We start from the raw sequence: 20,392 nt of genomic DNA on the forward strand, positions 1-20,392 counted from the left end.
CATAGGTTAGTTTCAGCCAGCAAAGACACTGTTTATATTGTAGTTGCTTAAATAAAATCCTGTGGTATTATTGGTAAACGTGGAAGTTTCAGCTTTAAAAATAAAATCTATTTTAAAAATTACATAACAAAGAATATTTGAAAAGCGACTTCCTCCCACAGTCAAAGATGTGATGGTTGTTTGGCTGTGCTGAAGTTGTCAGTCTTGTCAGGAATGTTTAAGTGATGTGGATTAGCCATGGTAAATATGGGGTCACAGATGTGGTTGGGGGGGTCGGTCTAGGTGGGATGATTTTTTGGAGAATAGGTATGAGTTTGATGGGACAAATGGCATCTTTCAACGCTGTAGGGATTCTCTGATTTCAAGAGAGGTTATGGAACTGTAGTGGCAGTCCTCTAAAAGTCTCCTCATATCAGTAATACGTGGCAGAATGAATTAATTCAAACATTAGAAGCTTGTAGTTTTGAAGGGACATTTAAGCTTCATTTGGTAACTACTTCCAAAGGGGTGTTATTTTAGTGTGATCAGGGTTAGAAATGGGAAATCCTGTTCTATCACCAGGTTTTTTTCCTGCTAACTTGTTCTACATTACAAGTATTAAGTGTGGGTGAAACTCTGTGAGGGCCACTCCTTGTTACTTAAATGTCACTGAGCTGGCTTTAGCTAGTGTCATACTTTAAGGTCTCCATTTACTTGTAAACTAAGTATGTAGAAGTACAGTGCATTTTCTTCACCATACGCATATTATAAAAGTGTAGGGAGCAGGATGTACCTCTTCAGCAAAATGTCAGATCTAAACAGTACTATATAGGGCATCAACCTTGATTTTTGTGCTGAGGCCCAACAATGCGATTTGAATCAACAGCCTGGAGACTGAGGTGAGAGAGTCATTACTTGGACCATGACTAACAGATAAACCAGTTGGAAAAACAATGCTCTCGGATTCCTTCTGTATGGATGCTGGCATATAGATTTAGGATTTGATCAAGTAATCAGAAATGCTCATTATATGCTTGCTGATGAACCTAAATATTGTGGTGGATTTGATTCCACTAAGAATGAACTCCACTGTAATGCTCCAAGAATAAACAGAACTTAGCTGTCTGGAAACAATTGCTGGTTTCTGTGACAGCCAGACTTGGCAGTGCCAGTCTGTAGTACTTAGCACTGAGCTGCCTTCAGTCATGCTTATAACTGCATTACAGTTCCAGTATTCATTTGATGAAAAGGTTTACAGAACACAACTGCTGACAAAAACAAGGCAAGTTCAAAGTCAGCCCTTGTACTAAGTGCAGTTTTTTGTTGGAGATGGTCTCAAGGTACCAGTTTACACATTTACTACATTAAATCCAAGACTGATTATTTAGACAGTGCATTTGATTCCTTCCAGTCTTGATGATTAAACTATTTTCATAACCTGTCAGTGACTTTTTGAGACTTTTACTTCCACTTATGACTTTCTCTGTCACTGACTTAGCATCAAAAATAAATATCTCTTCCCTTCGTCCGAGTCTATTATAAAGATGGTGGGAAAGGGAGGCAACAGTACAAATCCCGGGGATCATCACTTGTCACCACCTGCCAATCGAAGTAGACAAAATATCTATCCCTACTCCGTCACCTACTCTCAATTAATTTCTTTCATGTGTCAAAAGGCTACTTCCTTTCCCATGTGCTTTCTTTTTGAAAAGGCAGTTTGCCATTCCCTTGGTATGGAGCTTTGCCTGCTAGGTGAGAGTGTTGCTCCCTTGGCTGATGAGCATATTATTATAGCATTGGAAATGTGGCTTTGGCAAATGGCAGATTGGAGCCCAATGAATTTCTCTTTGGAAACATCTCTGTCTCGGACTCGGGAACCTTTTTCTCTTTTGAAGAAGCCCAGCCTGTCATAAAGGAAAAAATGGAGAGTTCTTGGCCATTATTGAGCAATAATTTGTATATGCAACTGTTGGCAGAACAAGGGTCCTGTTATGGTGCAATGGTAGTGTCCCTACCCCTACAACATGAGGCCCAAGTTTAAGTATCATCATTCTCTAGAGGTATGTGATAGCAACTCTGAACAGGTTGATAAAAATACTTTTTGCAGTGAAGTCCCACCTTTGGCAGGGTGTGCACTTATGGTGCAGCTTACAATTGATGTTTGCAAAAGGCAAGTATGACAGATTGTGCATTATGCACTTGTACTCCAGGAGCTATGTTTTTTCTTAAGTCACTAATAAATAAATATTAGGTTCAGAAAGGTGAGTCAAGGGTGGCCATCTGAATGATAGGACTTTAATATACACTTCATCTCAGTCAATTCACTTCATCTCCCTGCCTACTAGCTAAGAAGATTTTAGTCAAGAGATTGGAATTACTTAAGAACGTTTTAGATCTACCTACACAAGTGAACTGCAGTGGTTTACGAAAGCAGCTCACCATAACCTTCTCATGAGTAATAAATGCTGTCCTAGCCAATATAGCCCATTTCTCATGTGACTTAAAAAAAAGCCTTCATCTAATTTGGTGCTGCTGCACAAGCGAACTGTTAGATCAGTTTAAAAGAGATTCATAGCACAAGTGGTTGTGTCCCTGCCTCTGAGCTAGGCCACCTGGGTTCAAGTTCGACCTGCTCTAGATGTTTTTAATATCAAAAATATCTGGTGCAGTTTACTGATGATCTTGTTGATTCTTGTATTTTCCCAAGTGTCTTGCTGCTCAAAACATTTAAATAAGTTTGGCATAATTTTGTATTTTGTAGGAAAAGGTGTCATGTTATGAATAGATTTAGATCTAAACTTTGTAAATTAGCCATACAATGGCAAGTTACATGGCCTATAACTTTGAAGTTGACCAATAACAAAATAAACTTTGTTCTTCAGCCACATCATATCCCACAGAGTTCATTCTTTCTTACCGTGACTCCATTCTTTTCTCCTTGGTCCAGGCACTTCCCACCTAGATCTGGGACACTAACCATGCCGCCCACCTCTTCGGTAACTTCCAGTTCCCTGGCCCTCAGCAATTCATCTTTATGGAGGTGCAGACCTTAAACATGTCCGTTCCCCACAATGATGGCCTGCAGGCCTTCCGTTTCATCCTCTCCAACAGATCCATCCAGTTCCCCTCCATCGATACCCTCCACCACCTTGCCAAATTAGTCCTCACCGTCAGTAATGTTTCTTTCAACTCTACCCATTTCCTCCAAATTCAGAGGGTGGCCATGGGTACTCATATGGGACCTAGCTACGCCTGCGTCATTGTCAGCAACTTTGAAGAGTCCCTCTTCGATACAGACATAGGTACTGTTCCCCAGCTCTTCCGCCATTACATTGATGTCTACATCCAGTGCTGCATCCTGCACACAGGCTGAACTGGAGCAGTTCATCAAATTTGCCAACAACTTCCACCCTGCCCTCAATTCAATTGGGTCTACCTTGGACACCACCTTCCACCTTCGTGTCCTTTCCATTTCCATTTCTGGTGACAGTTTACGGACTGACATTTATTATAAACCCACAGGCTCCCATGACTATCTGGACTACATATCCTCCCATCCTGTATCCTGCAAAAACTCTAGCCTGATTTCCCAATTCCTCCATCGCCATCACATCTGCTCTGATGAGATGTTCCACTTCCAAGCATCCAAGGTGTTCACCTATTTTAAACAGCGTGCTTTCCCCCCCCTCTGTCATCAATACAGCCATCTATTCCATGCCACCTCACCTCTATTCCATGCTCCACTGTTCTAAGCACCCCACCTCAAAACATAAGACAGGATCCCACTAGTCTCTGTATCCAACATATTATTCTCAAACGCTTACGCTCACTCCAATTAGACTCCACCATCCAGTACATCTTTCCTACCCCAATCCTCTCTGCTTTCCACAAGGACCGTTTCCTTCATCGCTCATTGGTTTGTGCCACACTCCCCACCACCAGCCCACCCCCATTCTGGTACCTTCTCCTTCAGTCATGAAAGATGCAAAACCTGCTGGCGCACCACTTCCATTCAGGGCCCCAAACAGTCTTTCTAGTCAAAACGAAGATTCACCTGCATCTCCTCCAATCTAGTTTATTGCATACGGTGCTCCTGATGTGGTCTTCTCTGTCAGTGAGATCAAATGGAAAGTGAGTGAACGTTTCGCCGAGTATCTCAGCCGGAGTAATAAGGGCCAGCCTGACCTGCTGGTCACCATTTAAATTCCCCTTCCCTCTCCCTCTCCGACATTCCAAGCTTGGCAACCTTCATTGCCACAGTGAGTCAGACTACAAATTGGAGGAACAACATCTTACTTTCTGTCTGGGCAGCCTACAGCCTGGAGGAAAGTGAGGACTGCAGTTGCTGGAGGTCAAAATTGTGTGTGGTGCTGGAAGAGTACAGCCGGTCAGGCAGCATCTGCGGAGCAGGTCAATCGACATTTCGAGCATAAGCGCTTCATGAGGCTTGTAGGCCAAGGGTGCTGAGAGATACATGGGAGTGGTTTGTGACTGGGGGAAAGGTAGCTGAGAATGTGTGGGTAAAGGTGAAGTTTAGATGATTGAGATGAGGGTGGAGCATACAGGTGGGAAGGAAGATGGACAGTAGGTCAGGTCAAGAGCAAGGTGCCGAGTTGGAACGTTGGTTCTCACAACATGGTGGGGGGGGGAATGAGGGAACTGGTGAAATCCATATTGATCCTGTGTGCTTGGAAACTACTGAAACAAATCCTGTGAAATAATAGCAACGTTGAGTCAGAAATGTAAGTTTGATCAAAGGATTGAGTTATATAGTCACACAGCACGGAAACACTCTTCAATCCAACTCGTCCATGCCAACCATAATCCCAGACTAAACTAATCCCATCTGCCTGTGCTTGGCCAATAGCCCACTAAGCATTTCTTGTTCATGTACTTATCCAAATGAATTTTAATTACAGTAACTGTATCTACGTCCAACACTTCCTCTGGAAATTCATTACATACCTGAACCACTGTATTTTTAAAAATAAATTACTCCCATCTCTCTTTTTAATCTTTCTCCTCTCACCTTAACAAAAAAATGTCCCTTGAAATCTACCACCCTAGGGAAAAGGTATCTACCATTTACTTTCTTTATACAGTTCATGATTTTATAATACTGTATCAGGCCACCACTTAACCTCCCCATGCTTCAGTGAAAAAAGGTCCCAGCCTATCCAACCCCTCCTTTATAATTCAAATTCTCCATTCCCGGCAACATCCTGCTTATTCTTTTCTGAACCCTCTCCAATTTAATATCGTTCATGTAACAGGGTGACCAGAACTGGACACAGTTCTCCAGTAGAGGCCTTACCAACATCTTATATAAGCTCAACGTGATGTCCCAACACCTACACATCAGGTCTGAGCAATTAAAGCCGGTGTGCTAAGTGCCTTTAATCACCCTGACTACATGTGATGCAAAATTGTGTACCTGAATTCCTATGTCTGCCTGTTCTACAACATGGCACAAGAGCTGACTTTTAAATATGTGAGACCTGCCGTTGGTTGTTTTACCAAAAGTCAATACCTCACATTTATCCAAATTAAACTCCATTTGCCACTGTTCAGCCCGTTGACCCAATTGATCCGCATTTCTTTGTAATCTTAGATAACTTTCTTAAGTATGCACTATACCACCAATTTTGGTCTCATCCAAACTTACTAATCACGCTTTCTCCTTCTCATCCAAATCATTTATATAAAAGCACAAAAAAAAGTGGACCCAGCACCAATCCCTCTGGAACACTGCTGGTAATGGGCCTCCAGTGCTTTGTTGATTTCAAATTTCCCATATCCTTCTACTCATGAAGTATATAGTTTTTATAACCTAATTGCATGTCTGGATGAGATGATGAATCCCCCAACTCCGTTGAATGAATGCATCAAAATGTTGATGGGCTATTTCCTGGTCTGTGGATTCACTTTCCAAACTGGCTTGCTGAGAATGACTCCTCTTGTGCAAATATTCAATTTGTCATGCAGCTTTTTGGTTCAGTTCCTATGAGATTCTTTCTCGCCAAACTTTTAATTCCATTCATTATTGGGCAAAATTGCCACTCTTGTCACCTTGTGACATCTTGAACTTGTCAACAAAAAATACATGTAATGCCTGAATAACACTCTTTAGCATGGAGCAAACTTGCAGCAAAAGCATAGTTACACAGTCACATCTGGAAATCTTAAGCATATCAGTAAGTACTTTGTTTGCACTCCTCAGATCTTGTTGGTTCAGTGACATGAATGCAAGCTATTTTCCATTTAAGAAGTGACTTGTGAGTTTATTTCCCACAGTCTGTTCCATTAACGTTTCTGACCTGGACTGAATTGTTTTCTTTAGTCATTATTGACAACTCAAGAGTATCTCAATGTAATTTGATTTACTTGCAACGCAAGAGTTCTGAAGGTACTAAATGACGATGATGTCAGTACATGAACCCTGAAGAGAGAACGCTCTGATCGGAATAATGTAAGCTTGGAATGCCAAGAATTGTGCTCTGGTTTTTAGGATTCTCAAGGGAATGATGTGAAAAACCAGATGATAGGATATGGTCAGGAATTGTTATGTGAATGTTGGTTGTTTATAGTAGCATTCCCTGGAATTCCTCCAGTGACATTTTTAAAATTTTCCCATGTATGGCCACCCTCATACATCTAAAATATTAGAAACTGCTGATAAATGCAAGCTGATTTTATTCCATCAGTATGTAGAGATTGATTGATTGGAAATCAGTATTGCAAATTTGAACAGCATTTAAAATTTGCAGTGTCTGATGCTTTATTGGAATAAAGCTAACAAAGCTGGTGAACTTGACAGAAGTCCTTAATTCTGTGGATTACTGATTTAAATTTAATTGCAGTCTTGGTTGGGTGATCCATTTTGTGATTTTTCTTTTTGCTATTAAACTCAGCAATGGTTGAATGGGAAATGCTGACTGACTTTCTTAAAAGTAGCTGTCATTTGGCCAGGTTTGGCAGGGTGCATGCAGAACATAACAGAGAAGAAATTAGGCCATTCAGCCCAATGAGTCTGCTCTGCAATTCAATCATGGCTGATAAGTTTCTCACCCCATTCTCCTGCTTTCTCCCCCTAACCCTTGATCCCCTTGACAATCCAGAGCCTATCTATTTTCGTTTTAAATATACTGAATGACTTGGCTTCCACAGCCTTCTGTGGTAGTGAATTCCATAGATTCACCATTTAAGTTTCTCCTTACCTCAGTTCTCAAAGGTCTTCTCTTTACTCTAAAACTGTGTCCCTGAGTCCTAGTCTCTTCCACCGATGAAAACATCTTCCTAACGTCCACTCTGTCCAGGCAATTCACTATTCTGTCGGGTTTCAGTTAGATCCCCCCTCATCCTTCTAAACTCAATTGAGTATTGTCAGTCTGCAACATCCCTCATACGTTGAGCTTTTCATTCTTGGGACCATTCTCCTGAACCTCCTGAGAACCCGTCCTGGGGCTAGTACATCCATCCTGAGATATGGGGCCTAAAACTGTGTACAATACTCTAAATGTAGTCTGACCAGACCCTTAGAGCCTCAGAAGTACATCCCTGCTTTTATATTTAAGTCCTATCAAAGTAAGTTATTTTGTTTTGCATTTGCTTTCCTAACTACTGACACAACCTGCAAGTTTACCTTGAGAAAATACTGGACTAGAACTCTCAAATCTTTGCACTTCAGACTTCTGAATTTTCTCCACATTTAGCAAATAATCCATGCTTCTATTCTTCTTACCAAAGTACATAATCTCATACTTGCCCATGTTGCATTGTATCTGCCACTACTTTTTCCCACACTCCTAACCTGTGCAAATCCTTCTGCAGCCTCGCCGCCACTGCCTCAGTATTACCTATGTTTATGTCGTCTGCACACTTAGCCAGAATGCCCTCAATTCCTTCATCTAGATTAATGTTTAAAGTGAAATTTGTGGTCCCAACACTGACCCTTGCAGAACAGCACTTGTCACCAGCTGCCATTCTGAGAAAGACCCTTTTATCCCCACTCTCTGCTTTCTGCCATACACCCAATCTTCTGTCTATGCTAGCACCTTGCCTCTAACACCATGGGCCCATATTTACTCAGCAGTCTTGTCTGTGGCACCTTGTCAAGAGCCTTCTTGCAGTTCAGGTAGATAACATTCATTAGCTCTCCTTGGTCTCACGTGCTCATTACCATCTAAAAGAATTCTAGCAGATTTGTCAGGCATGACTTTCCCCTTGATGAAACCATACTGATTTTGCCCTATTTCACCCTACAATTGCGAATATTCAGAAATCTCATCCTTCGTAATGTTTGCCAAAACCATACGCATGACTGAGGTTAAGCTAATCCATCTGTAATTTTCCATCTGTTGACTTAATCCCTTTTAAAACAGGGGTGCCACGTTGGTCATTTTCTGGTCCTCTCGGACCCTCCCTGACTCAATCAATTCCTGAAAGATCACCATTTAGACCTCCACTATCTCTTCAGCTATCTCCTTTAGAACTCTGGGGTGTAGTCCATCAGGTCCAGGTGATTTATTCACTTTGAGACATTTCAGTTTTTCGAGCATCTTCTCCTTGGTGATGCCCACCATACTCAGCTCTGCCCCCAACTCTCTCAATATTATTCGTGTTTTCCATTGTGTGAAGAGTAATGCTAAATTAATTATTCAGTTTCTCAACCCCATTTCCTTGCTCCCCACTACTGTCTCTCCAGCATCATTTCCAGCGGTCCAATATCCATTTTTGCCCCTTTATAGATCTGAAGAAACTCTTAGTATTCCGTATTACTGGCTTGCTTATTCTCTCATTTAATGTTTTGCCCACTTTTTTTTGTTGTTGCCCTTTGTTGGTCTTTGCCAGCTTCCCAACCCTTTGGTTTCCCAATGCCTAGTCAGCCAGGTTTGCCTTATCCTCCCTGTATCATGCTGCTTTTTCCAAAGGAATAGTTTTTGCTGTATCTCCTGAATTACTCCCAGAAGCCCCTGCCATTGCTCTTCCACTGTCTGCCTTTCCTGCTAGGATCCTCCCCCAGTCAATTCTGCCCAGCTCCTCCCTCATGCATCTGTTGTTGCTTTTATTCTGCTGGAATACTGTTACCTCTGATTCTATCTTCTCAATTTGCACAGTAAATTCAAACATTATGATCAAAGTTTCCTAAGGGTTCCTTCACCTTCAGCTCCCTTATCAAGTCTGTCTAATCGCACAACACGAAATCCAGTATAGCCTGTTCCCTGTTGGGCCAGGCAAAAGCTGCTCCAAAAAGCTGTCTTATAGACATTCCACAAATTCCTTTTACTTGCAAACTGCTACCAACCTGATTTACCCAGTCTACCTGCATATTGAAATCTCCCATTATCACTAACTTGCTTTTCCTACACAGCTTTTCTATCTTCTGGCACTGCAGCTCCTGACTAGTGTTTGGAGGCATGTGCACAGCTCCAACTGTTTTTTTTTCTACCTTTTGTGATTTCTTAATTCTGCCCATAAAGATTCTACACCATCTGACCCTGCTTCATTTCTTACTGTTGAATTAATCTAATTTCTTTCTTAGAATGTGACCCAACCCCTTTTGCCCATCATATCATACCTGCCAATTTTGATTTGCGTCACAAGCTCATTTAACTTAGGTTGGAATGCATGCAGTTTAAGGAGTAACACATTCGGTTGTATGTTAACCATCCCTCTGCTCAAAGGAGGATCAAGATGAAACATGAACCAGATCCAGACATCTTTGTGTTCCCTGAATCTTGCTGGGTTATTGACCAGCAATTTGTGGTGTTACTGGTATGGCTTGATTAGTTGTCTAACAGAAATGATTGCTTAAATTTACTGAAGAAGCTTTGTTGAATAATTGGTGATGAAAGATTGGATTTTTTCATATTTCAGAATTATTTTAGTATATAATAAAGAACAGGCATAGGTGATCATATAAAATGAAGAATAGTGGAAACAGAAACATAAATTGCTGGAGGAACTCTGCAGACCTGGCAGTATCTGTAGAGAGAAAGCAGAGTTGATGTTTTGTCCACATTGAGCAAGAAGAACATAATATGGGTCTGAGACCTCCTGCCATTTTTATTCTTAAGCTTAGCTTATTCCAACTATAATATCAAATAACAGATAAATGAGAAAAGAAAAAAATGAAGAATTTTTACCAATCACGCAATACAAATGAAATAGAAAATCTATCAGCACACCAGTGTCTTTTTTTTTGTTTAGAGGAGGTCGGGTGGGTGTTTTGCAGCAGGAACAGTGAGAGCGAGGACCAGAGGGCTGCTGGGAAGGTAAGTTTCCCTCTGAAAGGACATCCCCCTCGAGTCAGTGGCCTCAATTTTGCAGCAGGAGCGGTCAAATTGTGCTTTGGGAAGTTGAGTAAACTGATATATTTGGGCAGCGCCTGAAGCCTCTTCTAACCAAAAAAGACTATACTGTGGTTTGTTGATAAGGTGAAGTTTTTCTTTTTTATCGTGTAATTGGTAAAAGTTTTGCCTTTTCTTTCATTTATCTGCTTTTTGATATTATAGTTGGACTAAGTTAAGCTTAAGAGTAAAAATGGCAAGAGATCTCAGACCCATGTTATGCTCTTCATGCTCAATGTGGGAGCTCAGCGATTATTGCTGATGTCCCTGGCTCCTTCACATGCAGCAAGTGTGTCCAGCTCTTGTTAAACCACATGACAATTCTGGAGCTGTGGATGGACTCAATTTGGATAGCACGTTTAGTGAATTGGTTACACTGCAGATTGGGATTGCTGAGGGAGAAAGGGACTGGGTGACCAAAAGGCAGAGTGCAGGAAGGCAGAGTGCAGGAAGGCAGTCCAGGTGTCCCCATGGTTATTTCCCTCCAAAACAGCAATACCATTTTGGCTACTGTAAGGGGAGATGGCTCACCAGGGAAGGCATCAGTCGCCATGTTCATGGCACCGTGGCTGGCTCTGCTGTAAAGAATGGAAGGGTTATAGTTGTAGGGGATTCAATCGTAAGGAGAGTAGAGTAGGTAGTTGTGTGGTTGAAAATGAGACTCCTGAATGGTATGTTGCCTCCCAGGTGCACGGGTCAGGGGTGTCTAAGATCAGCTGCAGAACATTCTGAAAGGGAAGGTGAACAGCCAGCTGTCGTGGTTCAAATAGACACCAGTGACAGGTGAAAAACGGGATGACTTCATACAAGCAGAATTTACAGTTAGCAGCCAAGTTTTAAAAAGTAAGACCTCAGGTGGTAATCTCAGGATTGCTACCAGTGCCACATGCTAGCAAGAGTAGAAATGAAAAAGTAGGCAGGTTGAATGCATGGTTTGAGACATGGTGCAGGAGGGAGGGGTTCACATTTTTGGGACATTAGGATCGGTTCTGGGGGAGGTGGGACTATTACAACTTGGATGGTCTATACCTAGGCCGGATGGAACTAGTATCCTAAAGGGGGTGCTTTTGCTAACACTTGGGGAGGGTTTAAGCTAATGTGGCAGGGGGATGGGAACCAAGTGAAGAGATTAGTGGACAGTAAGGAGGTCATAAGTAAAGCCTGTAAAGTCAGTGTGACTAAGGGCAAGAGTAGACAGGGAGCAGATGATGAACCCCAAGTGACAGGTGGTCTGAGGTATATTTGTTTTAATGCAAGAGATATAGTAGGTAAGGCAGATTAACTTAGGGCTTGGATTAGTACCTGGATTTGTGATGTTATTGCTTTTACTGAGACTTGGTTGAGGGAAGGGCATGATTGGCAATTAAATATCCCAGGATGTAAATGCTTCAGTCAGGATAGGGAGGAAAAAGAGGCGGAGGAGTTGCGTTACTGATCAAAGTGGATATCACAGCTGTGCTGAAGGAGGGCAATATGTGCAGAGCTCAGAAATTGGAAGGGTGCAGTAACAATTTTGAGGCTGTGCTACAGTCCTCCCAACAGCAAGGATGAGATAAAAATATAAATATCTAAACAGGTTATGCAAAGGTGCAGAAGCAACAAGGTAGGAGACTTTAATTTTCCCAACATTGACTGGATTTCACTTAGAGGTCTGGATGGAGCAGAATTTTGTAAGGAGCATCCAGGAAGGGTTTATAGAGCAGTATGTAAATAATTCAACTCTGGAAGTGGCCATACTGGACATAATGTTGGGGAATGAGCCTGTCAGGTGTTTGAAGTTGAGTAGGGGATTACTTTGGCAAAAATGATCACAATTCCGCAAGTTTTAGAATACTCATGGACAAAGACGAGAGTGGTTCTAAAGGAAGGGTGCTAAATTGGGGTAAGGCCAACTATTGCCAAATTTGGCAGAGCTGGGAAATGTGGATAGGGATCAGCCATTTGAAGGTAAATCCACATTTGATATCTGGAAGGCTTTTATAGAGAGGTTGATCAGAGTGCAGGGCAGACATGTTCCTGTGAAAATGAAGGATAGAAATGGCAAGATTAGGGAACCATGGATGCCAGGTGAAATTGTAAGAGTAGCTAAGAGGAAAAAGGAAGCATACATAAGGTCAAGGTGACTGAAAACAGACGAAGCTTTGGATGAATATCTGGAAAGTAGGACCAATCTGAAACAGGAAACTGAGGGCAAAAAGGGGTCATGAACTATTTTTAGCAAACAAAGTTAAGAAAAATCCCAAAGTCTCTTATTCATAGCACGTTTTGAGAAGATTTGTAGCTCAGGTTGAAGTTTTGGATGTAGGTTTGCTTGCTGAGCTGAAAGGTTCAGTTTCACAGGAAATGATATTACCAACCCAAACGTATAAATAGAAACCAGGAATTTTCAGCATTGCTTCGCATGAGATCCACTGAAGATGTTTCCTAGCAAGATAAAGAAACGTCTGGAAATGAATCTCGTATTCATATATATGGAGCAAGAAGATAGCGAGAGAAAGGGTTGGCCCCCTCAAGGACAATGGAGGGCAGTTATGTGTGGAGTCAGAGAAAATGGGTGACATTCTTAATGAGTACTTTACACTGGTATTCATAGAAGATAGAGACATGACGGATGTTGAGGTTGGGGATAGATATTTGATTACTCAAGGTCAAGCAGTAGAAGGAGGGAGAAAGTATGGGTATTCTAAAAGGCATTAAATGGACAAGACCCCAGGTATGGATGGGAACTATCCTATGTTATTGAGGGAAGTGAGAGAGGAAATAGCAGGGGCCTTAACAGATATCTTTGCAGCATCCTTGAACACTGGTGAGATCCCAGAGGATTGGAGAAATGCCATTACGCAGACACTGGGACAATGTGCAAACTCGGCAAAGACAGTCGCCCAAGGCAGGAATCGAACCCAGGTCCCTGGCATTGTGAGGCAGCAATGCAAACCACTGAGTGACAGTACATTGACTTCAGAAAGGCATTTGAAGTTCCACATGTAGGCTGATTTGAGAAAGTGAAGTCACATGGGATCCAGGGTGTACTAGCTAGATGGATAGCAAACTGACTGGGCAGCAGGAGACTGTAGTAGTGGGAGTGACTTTCACAAAATGAAGAACTGTGACAAGTGGTGTTCTATCGGGATCTATGTTGGGACACTTGTTTGTGATGTGCATTAATGCTCTGGAGGAAGGTACAGTTCATCTGAATAGCAAGTTTGCAGATGACGCCAAGATTGGTGGAGTAGCAGATAGTGAAGGGGACTGTAAGAAAATACAGCAGAATTTAGATAGATTGGTGAGTTGGGCAGAGAAATGGCAGGTGGAGTTCAATTTGGTCAAATGCGAGGTGATGCATTTTGGAAGATCCAATTCAAGGGCAAACCATATGGTAAATGGAAAAGCCCTGGGGAAAGTTGATGTACAAAGCGATCTGGGTGCTCAGGTCCATTGTACCCTGAAGATGGCAATGTAGATCTATATTGTTCAAAAGGGCACACTGCATTGGACAGGGTATTGAGTACCAGTTGACCAGTCATGTTACAGCTGAATAGGCCACATTTGGAAGACTGCATACAGTTCAGGTCGCCACATTGCCAAAAGGATGTGGATGCTTTGGAGACTGTGTGCAGGGGAGGCTCACTAGGATGTTGCCTGGTATGGACGGTGCTAGCCATAAAGAGAGGTTGAGTAGATCATGATTATTTTCATTAGAAAGACAGAGGTTGAGGGGGCACCTGATTGAGGTCTACAAAATCATGAGAGGTGGAGACAGGGTGAATAGTAAGAACCTTTTTCCCCAGCGTGTGGGACTCCGTTATGAAGGGTCAAGGATTTAAGGTGAGAGGGTAAAAGTTTAATGGAGATATGCATGGAAAATTCTTTATGCAGAGGGTGATGGGTGCCTGGAACGCCTTGCCAGCGAAGGTGGTAGAGATGGGCACGATAGCATCGTTTAAGATGTATCTGCACATTCTCCCTGTGTCTGCGTAGGTTTCCTCCCACAATCCAAAGAAAAATGTGCAGGTTAGGTGAATTGGCCATGCTAAGTTGCCCGTAATGTTAGGTGTAGGGGTAAATGTAGGGGAATCGGTCTGGGTGGGTGCGCTTCGGTGGGTCGGTGTGGACTTGTTGGGCTGAAGGGCCTGTTTCCACACTAAGTAATCTAATCTAAGTAGATACGTGAATGGACAGGGCTTAGAGGGATTCAGATCCTTAGAAAATGGGCGACAGATTTAGATTGATGATCTGGATCGGTGCAGGCTTTGAGGGCTGAAGGGCCTGTTCCTGTGCTATAATTTTCTTTGTTATTTGTTCTTTTGAGTCCAGTGATCCTTGCTTAGAATTAGTGGGGATAACCTTTGCTCAGGAGGTTCTGACATAGTAAGTCAAGGACAGTCCAACCCAGCTAAATACCTAAACCGTTCTGAAGAAGGGTCTCTGGACCCAGAATGTTAACTCTGCTTTCTGTCTACAGATGCAGCTAAACCTGCTGATCTTCTCAACTGATCATAGATGCAGCCTAGATTACACAAACTGGTTTGCAAAGCACAATCTTTAATATCTGAACTCTGGCGCACATTTCATATCTGTATGTTGGTCCAAGTTTTTTTTTCTCCAGATGGGGTTGACATTTAGCATAATAACTTTTGAATGCTATGTTGGCTCTAGATTCCCATTCTGGTTCAGATAATTTCTCCTGTAAGTTGATTTTCTTAGCCTTTGTCTTCAATAAAGAAAAAACTTGACTAGCATATTTATTGTGATTGTTTATGTTGTGTAGAGCTCGATGGTTTAATGCCACCAGCATTGAGGCCATATTGAGTATATTTGTGGTTTTATTGTTCTTGATTATAAATGCCATCCTTAAAATAATCAAAACACGAAGGACTGCTTGTACCTTGCAATGGAATTAACAAGCATCAGTTCTGATTTTTCTTTTGACAGCTGAACTTCTAGAAAGGTTGCGGGTAGTGAAAGGCAAAAAGTACAATTGACTTGGATGATGTGAATGAGAAGTGCATTAGACAGTTTGACTATTTAGCTGACCAGATCAGAATTGGTTAAAGTTGTGGTCATAGTAAATGAGATGCTGCTTTACATAAAAATTGATGCGTTTGTTTGGGAACGAAATGTTCTGTCTTGGAACATTTGGCAAAAAAAGGAATTTTTCTTAACTTTTCATTAATTTATGACAGCATTGCATCAAACTGTACAATTTAAAAAGGCCAACTACAATTTAATGACAATGTCCATATGGTTGCTAGTACCACTTTCTGAATGCTAAATTATTAACTGGTTCTAAAATTGACAAGGTTTGTTTTTATAAATCTGCTTTGTCCTTGAAAAGAAATTGGTCTGTGAGGTTTGAAGCCAGTACTGTTCTTGAATTATGATCAATTCTGGCATGCCATATTTATCATCTGTCCTCTATTCCCTGTGACGATGGTGGGCCTAATTTGTTAAGTTACAGTTCTTGTAGTCAAGGTTTTCCTACAGTGGAATTGGATATGGAGTTCCAGCATCATATATATTCACTTCAGGATGGTGTGATTTAAAGTTCATTATATTCCCACATCTGTACTGGTGGTGTCCTGATGGGAGAGACCTTAAGGGAAGTGAAGTACTATCCAAATTATCTTTAGTGTCTTGTTCAATATATTGGATATAATTAGTGGCAGAGCTGCAGATGAGAAGAGTGCTTATGATTAATATAAGCATTTTATCAGTGTGCTGAAAGTTTTAGTGGAAGTGGGTGAATATCTTCTCCCTTTACCAATGTGGATGAATAAGTACTGTGGGTTTGCATCCTTGGCAGTCTATACCAATTAGGGTGCAATTTGTGGTATCTGCATGGATACCACTGCATGTTGCAAATCATTAGCTGTTATTTATCTGTTGACATAATATGCCACACTTGTCTGTTGTGTACCTTTGTACATATACTACAATATATCCTCAACCACTCGTAGCATGTCTTCCAACTTTGCTAAGATCGCACCCCTCTCCCTTCCCCTGCATTTTGCCTTGAAGGATCTGTAGCTTTTCAAGTTGCTGAAATTCTGAACTTTTCTTCGGATGTTACTATTTGAAGTTCTTTATGCTCTTGCACTTTTAAGTACCTCTTCATTTTTTCTTACCACCTGTACAGATTATGCTCATTTAACAATTCCTCAACTAATGTTTCTTTAGTTTAATTTTTTAATGTTCTCTCTCATCAATCACTGTTTCTTTATAAAGTTCTGTGATTGCGTTATGAAGTGATCAGGTGATAGTGCACACTGAGCACCAAGGGCACAACAGAAATACCCAAGAAATAGTGGTATGGTGCCTGCTGCTATGAAGGGACTGAGGAACACAATTAACGATTATAGGTTTGAATTTCTGCCTTTGGTGATTTGTGTATGTTTATTAAAGTAAGTTATGTACCTGCTTAGTCTGGTATTCCAAACTATATGTTAAAATTTCCAAGTCGGAATACATTCCAAGGTACCTAACTTAGTTTTCACATCGAGTCCTGTGTGAGCCCCATGTCTCACTTAATTCTTTTGCTTGAAATAGTGTTTTACATGAATGAAATCATAATTCTAAGTAGGACTACTCATGTGGAAATTTTAGCTTGCTAAAACATCTTGAGGAGAGAATCCTATATTGGGAGGGGCAGAAACCAGTCATGTTGCTCCATGATAGATACCAACAACGCTAACCAGCCAAAGGTAGTTTCTCATAGTCAGCATGAGAAGCTCGGTTTTAAGTTAAGAAGGAACCCCAACATTTACAGTCGGCATTGCTATTTGTACCATGTGCAAATCAGCACAGTGAATCAGATTAAACAGATGACCACATTGATCAAAGACAAGTGGAAGTGGGTTCCAGTTTGTGGCACTAATACTGGGCGCAAGTGGGATCTGTACCATTGAGATGAATTTCACTTTTATCACGTTAGAGGTTGTGTTCTTGCCACTTGCACAACGAGAGGCTTAGGGAGGATTTTAAACTAAGTAGCTGGGGGACGGGATTGAGTTCTGGAAGATGTTCAACATCCAAAAGTAAGTTGTAGGCTGAAGAGAGAGGTTTCAATGTAGAACAGAATAATCAGACTGATAGTCAGTCAGTGAGTACAAATCTAAGAGTGAACCGACAGATAAGATTAGAATTTCCAGAGTGAAAAGCTGAATATCTGAATGCAGATAGCATCAGAAATGATAGGAAAATGGGAAAAGATGGAGCGATACCTCTGTTAGTTAATGACTGTTTTGGCATAATAGAGATTGATGACTTAAGTTTCGGAAACCAAAATGTAGAAAACATTTGAGGAGAAGTTAATGGTGAAGGTAAAAGGTCACTTATGGGCATGATGTACAGGACCTCTAAAAGTAGCCACTCAATATGGTGGAGCATGAGGGAAGAAATAATGAGCTTGTCAGAAAGGCATGGTGATAGTCAGGAGAGATTTTAATCTCCGTATAAACCTGTGATATCAAATGGGCAAACGTAGTCCAGTTGAGATCATAGATTATTTATAAGATGGTGTCTTAGAATCGCATGTCTTTGAGTTGACTAGAGCGAAGGCTGTACTGGACTTAATTTATTCTGTCATTGTACAATACTAATAACCTCATTGTGAAGGCACCCCAGGCACTAGTGAGTGCATAATGATTGGATTTTATTTTCAATTTGAGGGAGAGAGGAGTGACTGAGATTAGTAACTTTTTCAAATTTATACCAAGGAAATTTAAAAGAACATGAAAGCAGAGCTGGCTGAAGTGAATTGTCAAATTATGTCATAGGTCAAGTGGCACAGTGAAAGATATTTAAGGGGGGTTTTTTGAAAACATTTAATAGCTACATTAGAGTGAGCAAAGTTCCTTGGGATGGCCCTGGTTAACTAGATATGTCATTGTCACCAATCACTGATTTCTTTCCTCATATGCTCAAATATCACATTTAAAATGTCAATCAGTTCAGCTGAAAAAAGTGGATGTACTATGAAATTCTATTTCATTGAAGTGTGCTTTGATCCTAAAGAGTTTGTGGGCCACTGTGATATCCTCATACCTGGAATTTGGAGGTTGGCATGTTGGCAAACATTGGACAGGCTAGGCTTGTATCTGCTGGAGTTTAGGAGTGTAAGGGGTGACATCATTGAAACATTACATCCTAAAGAATCTTGGAGTTTTCTTTATTCATTCAGTGTTGGTGTTGCTGGCTGAACCAGTGTTTATTGTTCATCCCTAATTGTCCTTGAATGTGGTGAACTGCCACGTTAAACTGTAGCAGTTGATATTGTGTAGGAAATCTGCAATGCTTTTAGAGAAGGTAGGTATGAACAGAATGTTTCCTGTTGTGGGGGAACATAGAATTAGGGATCACTGTTTAAAAATTAGGGCTTCCACATTTAAAACTGATTTGGTGAAAGCTTTTGGTTGAAGGTAGTGAAACGTTGGAACTCTGTCTCTCTGAGAAGCTGATGGGAGAAGATTCCTTGAATATTTTGAGGAACAAATAGATTGTTGTTCAGCAAAGGGTTGAAAGGTTATCAGGGTAGTATGTGGATTTGAGGTTGTAATCCGATCAGTCGTGATCTTAAATGGCTGAACGGGCTCCAGGGACCTACTCCTAACTCAAATGTTCATATAAATATTTAAAGTAGGCTGAATTTTTAAGCCAGCATTTTCAATGTATTAAGACCATTGTGGATTGTTTTACTGTAAAGCATTATCTTGTTGTTATAATATTTTTGCCTTCATGTTCCAGGTTGAACAGTCAAAAGTTTTCATTAAAGAAGGTGGTGTTCAGTTATTACTCACGATAGTTGACACGCCAGGGTTTGGCGATGCTGTGGACAACAGTAACTGGTAAGGATTTCATGTAATGAATATTATAGAGTGATTTGGCATTTGTTGGGAGTCTTTCGGGTTCTCTAAGTGTTTAACTGTTAATATATTACTTTTGAAAGATAATATTGTTGGCTAGGTAGCCATTTTGTGCCTATTAAGATGCCACAAATTGCCATAAGATAAAAGGATGTTTCATTCTGATACAGGTTCAAGGATACATTTTGCTCTGTACACCAGAGAAATTGTCTACTCCTTAAATATGTTTTGCTGTGAGCAGATTGATTGCACTTGAATATAAAATGTCAGCTGAGATGCTCTTTATTAATGCAGCATTCCCTAAATATGCACCAAAGTGAGGCCTCAAGTGGACTTAAACTCATTGTCCTTTAACCTCAGTGCAGGTTTTGACATTGAATCAGGGCTTGAACATGCCTTGTAATTGATAACACCACACCCAAGGTAAAAACTGTATCAATATTTTAAATCAGGATTACATCTGTCCCCTTGAGTGTATGCAAAGAATCCAAGGGTACTATTTGAAAGAATTGTGTTTCAGTCACCACTAAAATAAATTATATCATCATTATTGTATTGTCATTTGTGGAAGATGTTTGTATATAGTATTGGCTACATTTGTTATGTTACAGTGACTGTATAGCTGAAATACTTTTGAAGTAAAGCACTTTGTGATACCCTGAGGGATTTCTGTCCAGTTACAGCATTGATCATTTTAACATCAGTGTTTTGAGTCAGTTTGAGCTGTTCAACAGAACATGTTGAATGGCTACTCTGAGCGTTTCTCAACAATTTGTATTTAAAAATCGCTTTCATGTCATAAAACAGTTCAAGATAGTTCAGGAGGTTTGTTAAACAAAATTTGTTACTGAGCCTCATGCAGCTATTGAGACAGATGATCAAAACCTTAGTCCAACAAATGAGTTTTCGGAATTGCTATAAAGAAGAGTGGTTGACATTAGGAGAAATGTGTGGTGTGAAGTCCAGAGCTTAGAGCCTCATTAGCTGAAGGCATGGTCATTTGTGATAGAGGGATTAAAACTGAGTTGTTTAAAAGGGCAGAAAGAGGGTGCACAGATGTCTTATTGTATCATTGTATTTCAGCGAGGGAAGAATGAGAGACTGCGTAAAAACAAAAGAAAAGGCAATGTTAAATAGAGGCAGTCTGGAATGGGAACCCATGCAAGTCAAAGAGTACAGGTTGATAGATGAATGGGGCAGGGA

The 20,392-nt window shown here is 40.9% G+C and overlaps 1 protein-coding gene across 1 annotated transcript in view; it reads left to right on the forward strand.

Annotated features, from left to right (window-relative positions):
- LOC132815183 (septin-7) overlaps positions 1-20,392 on the forward strand; it is a 115,967-nt gene that overhangs the window by 60,171 nt on the left and 35,404 nt on the right. Inside the window, exon 4 of the mRNA XM_060823998.1 lies at positions 19,071-19,171. Within this exon, the coding sequence (XP_060679981.1) occupies positions 19,071-19,171 (101 nt within the window). The remainder of the gene's footprint in view (positions 1-19,070; positions 19,172-20,392) is intronic.

Source organism: Hemiscyllium ocellatum, chromosome 4, assembly GCF_020745735.1.
Source record: "Hemiscyllium ocellatum isolate sHemOce1 chromosome 4, sHemOce1.pat.X.cur, whole genome shotgun sequence".
In the NCBI taxonomy this organism is placed as follows: domain Eukaryota; kingdom Metazoa; phylum Chordata; class Chondrichthyes; order Orectolobiformes; family Hemiscylliidae; genus Hemiscyllium; species Hemiscyllium ocellatum.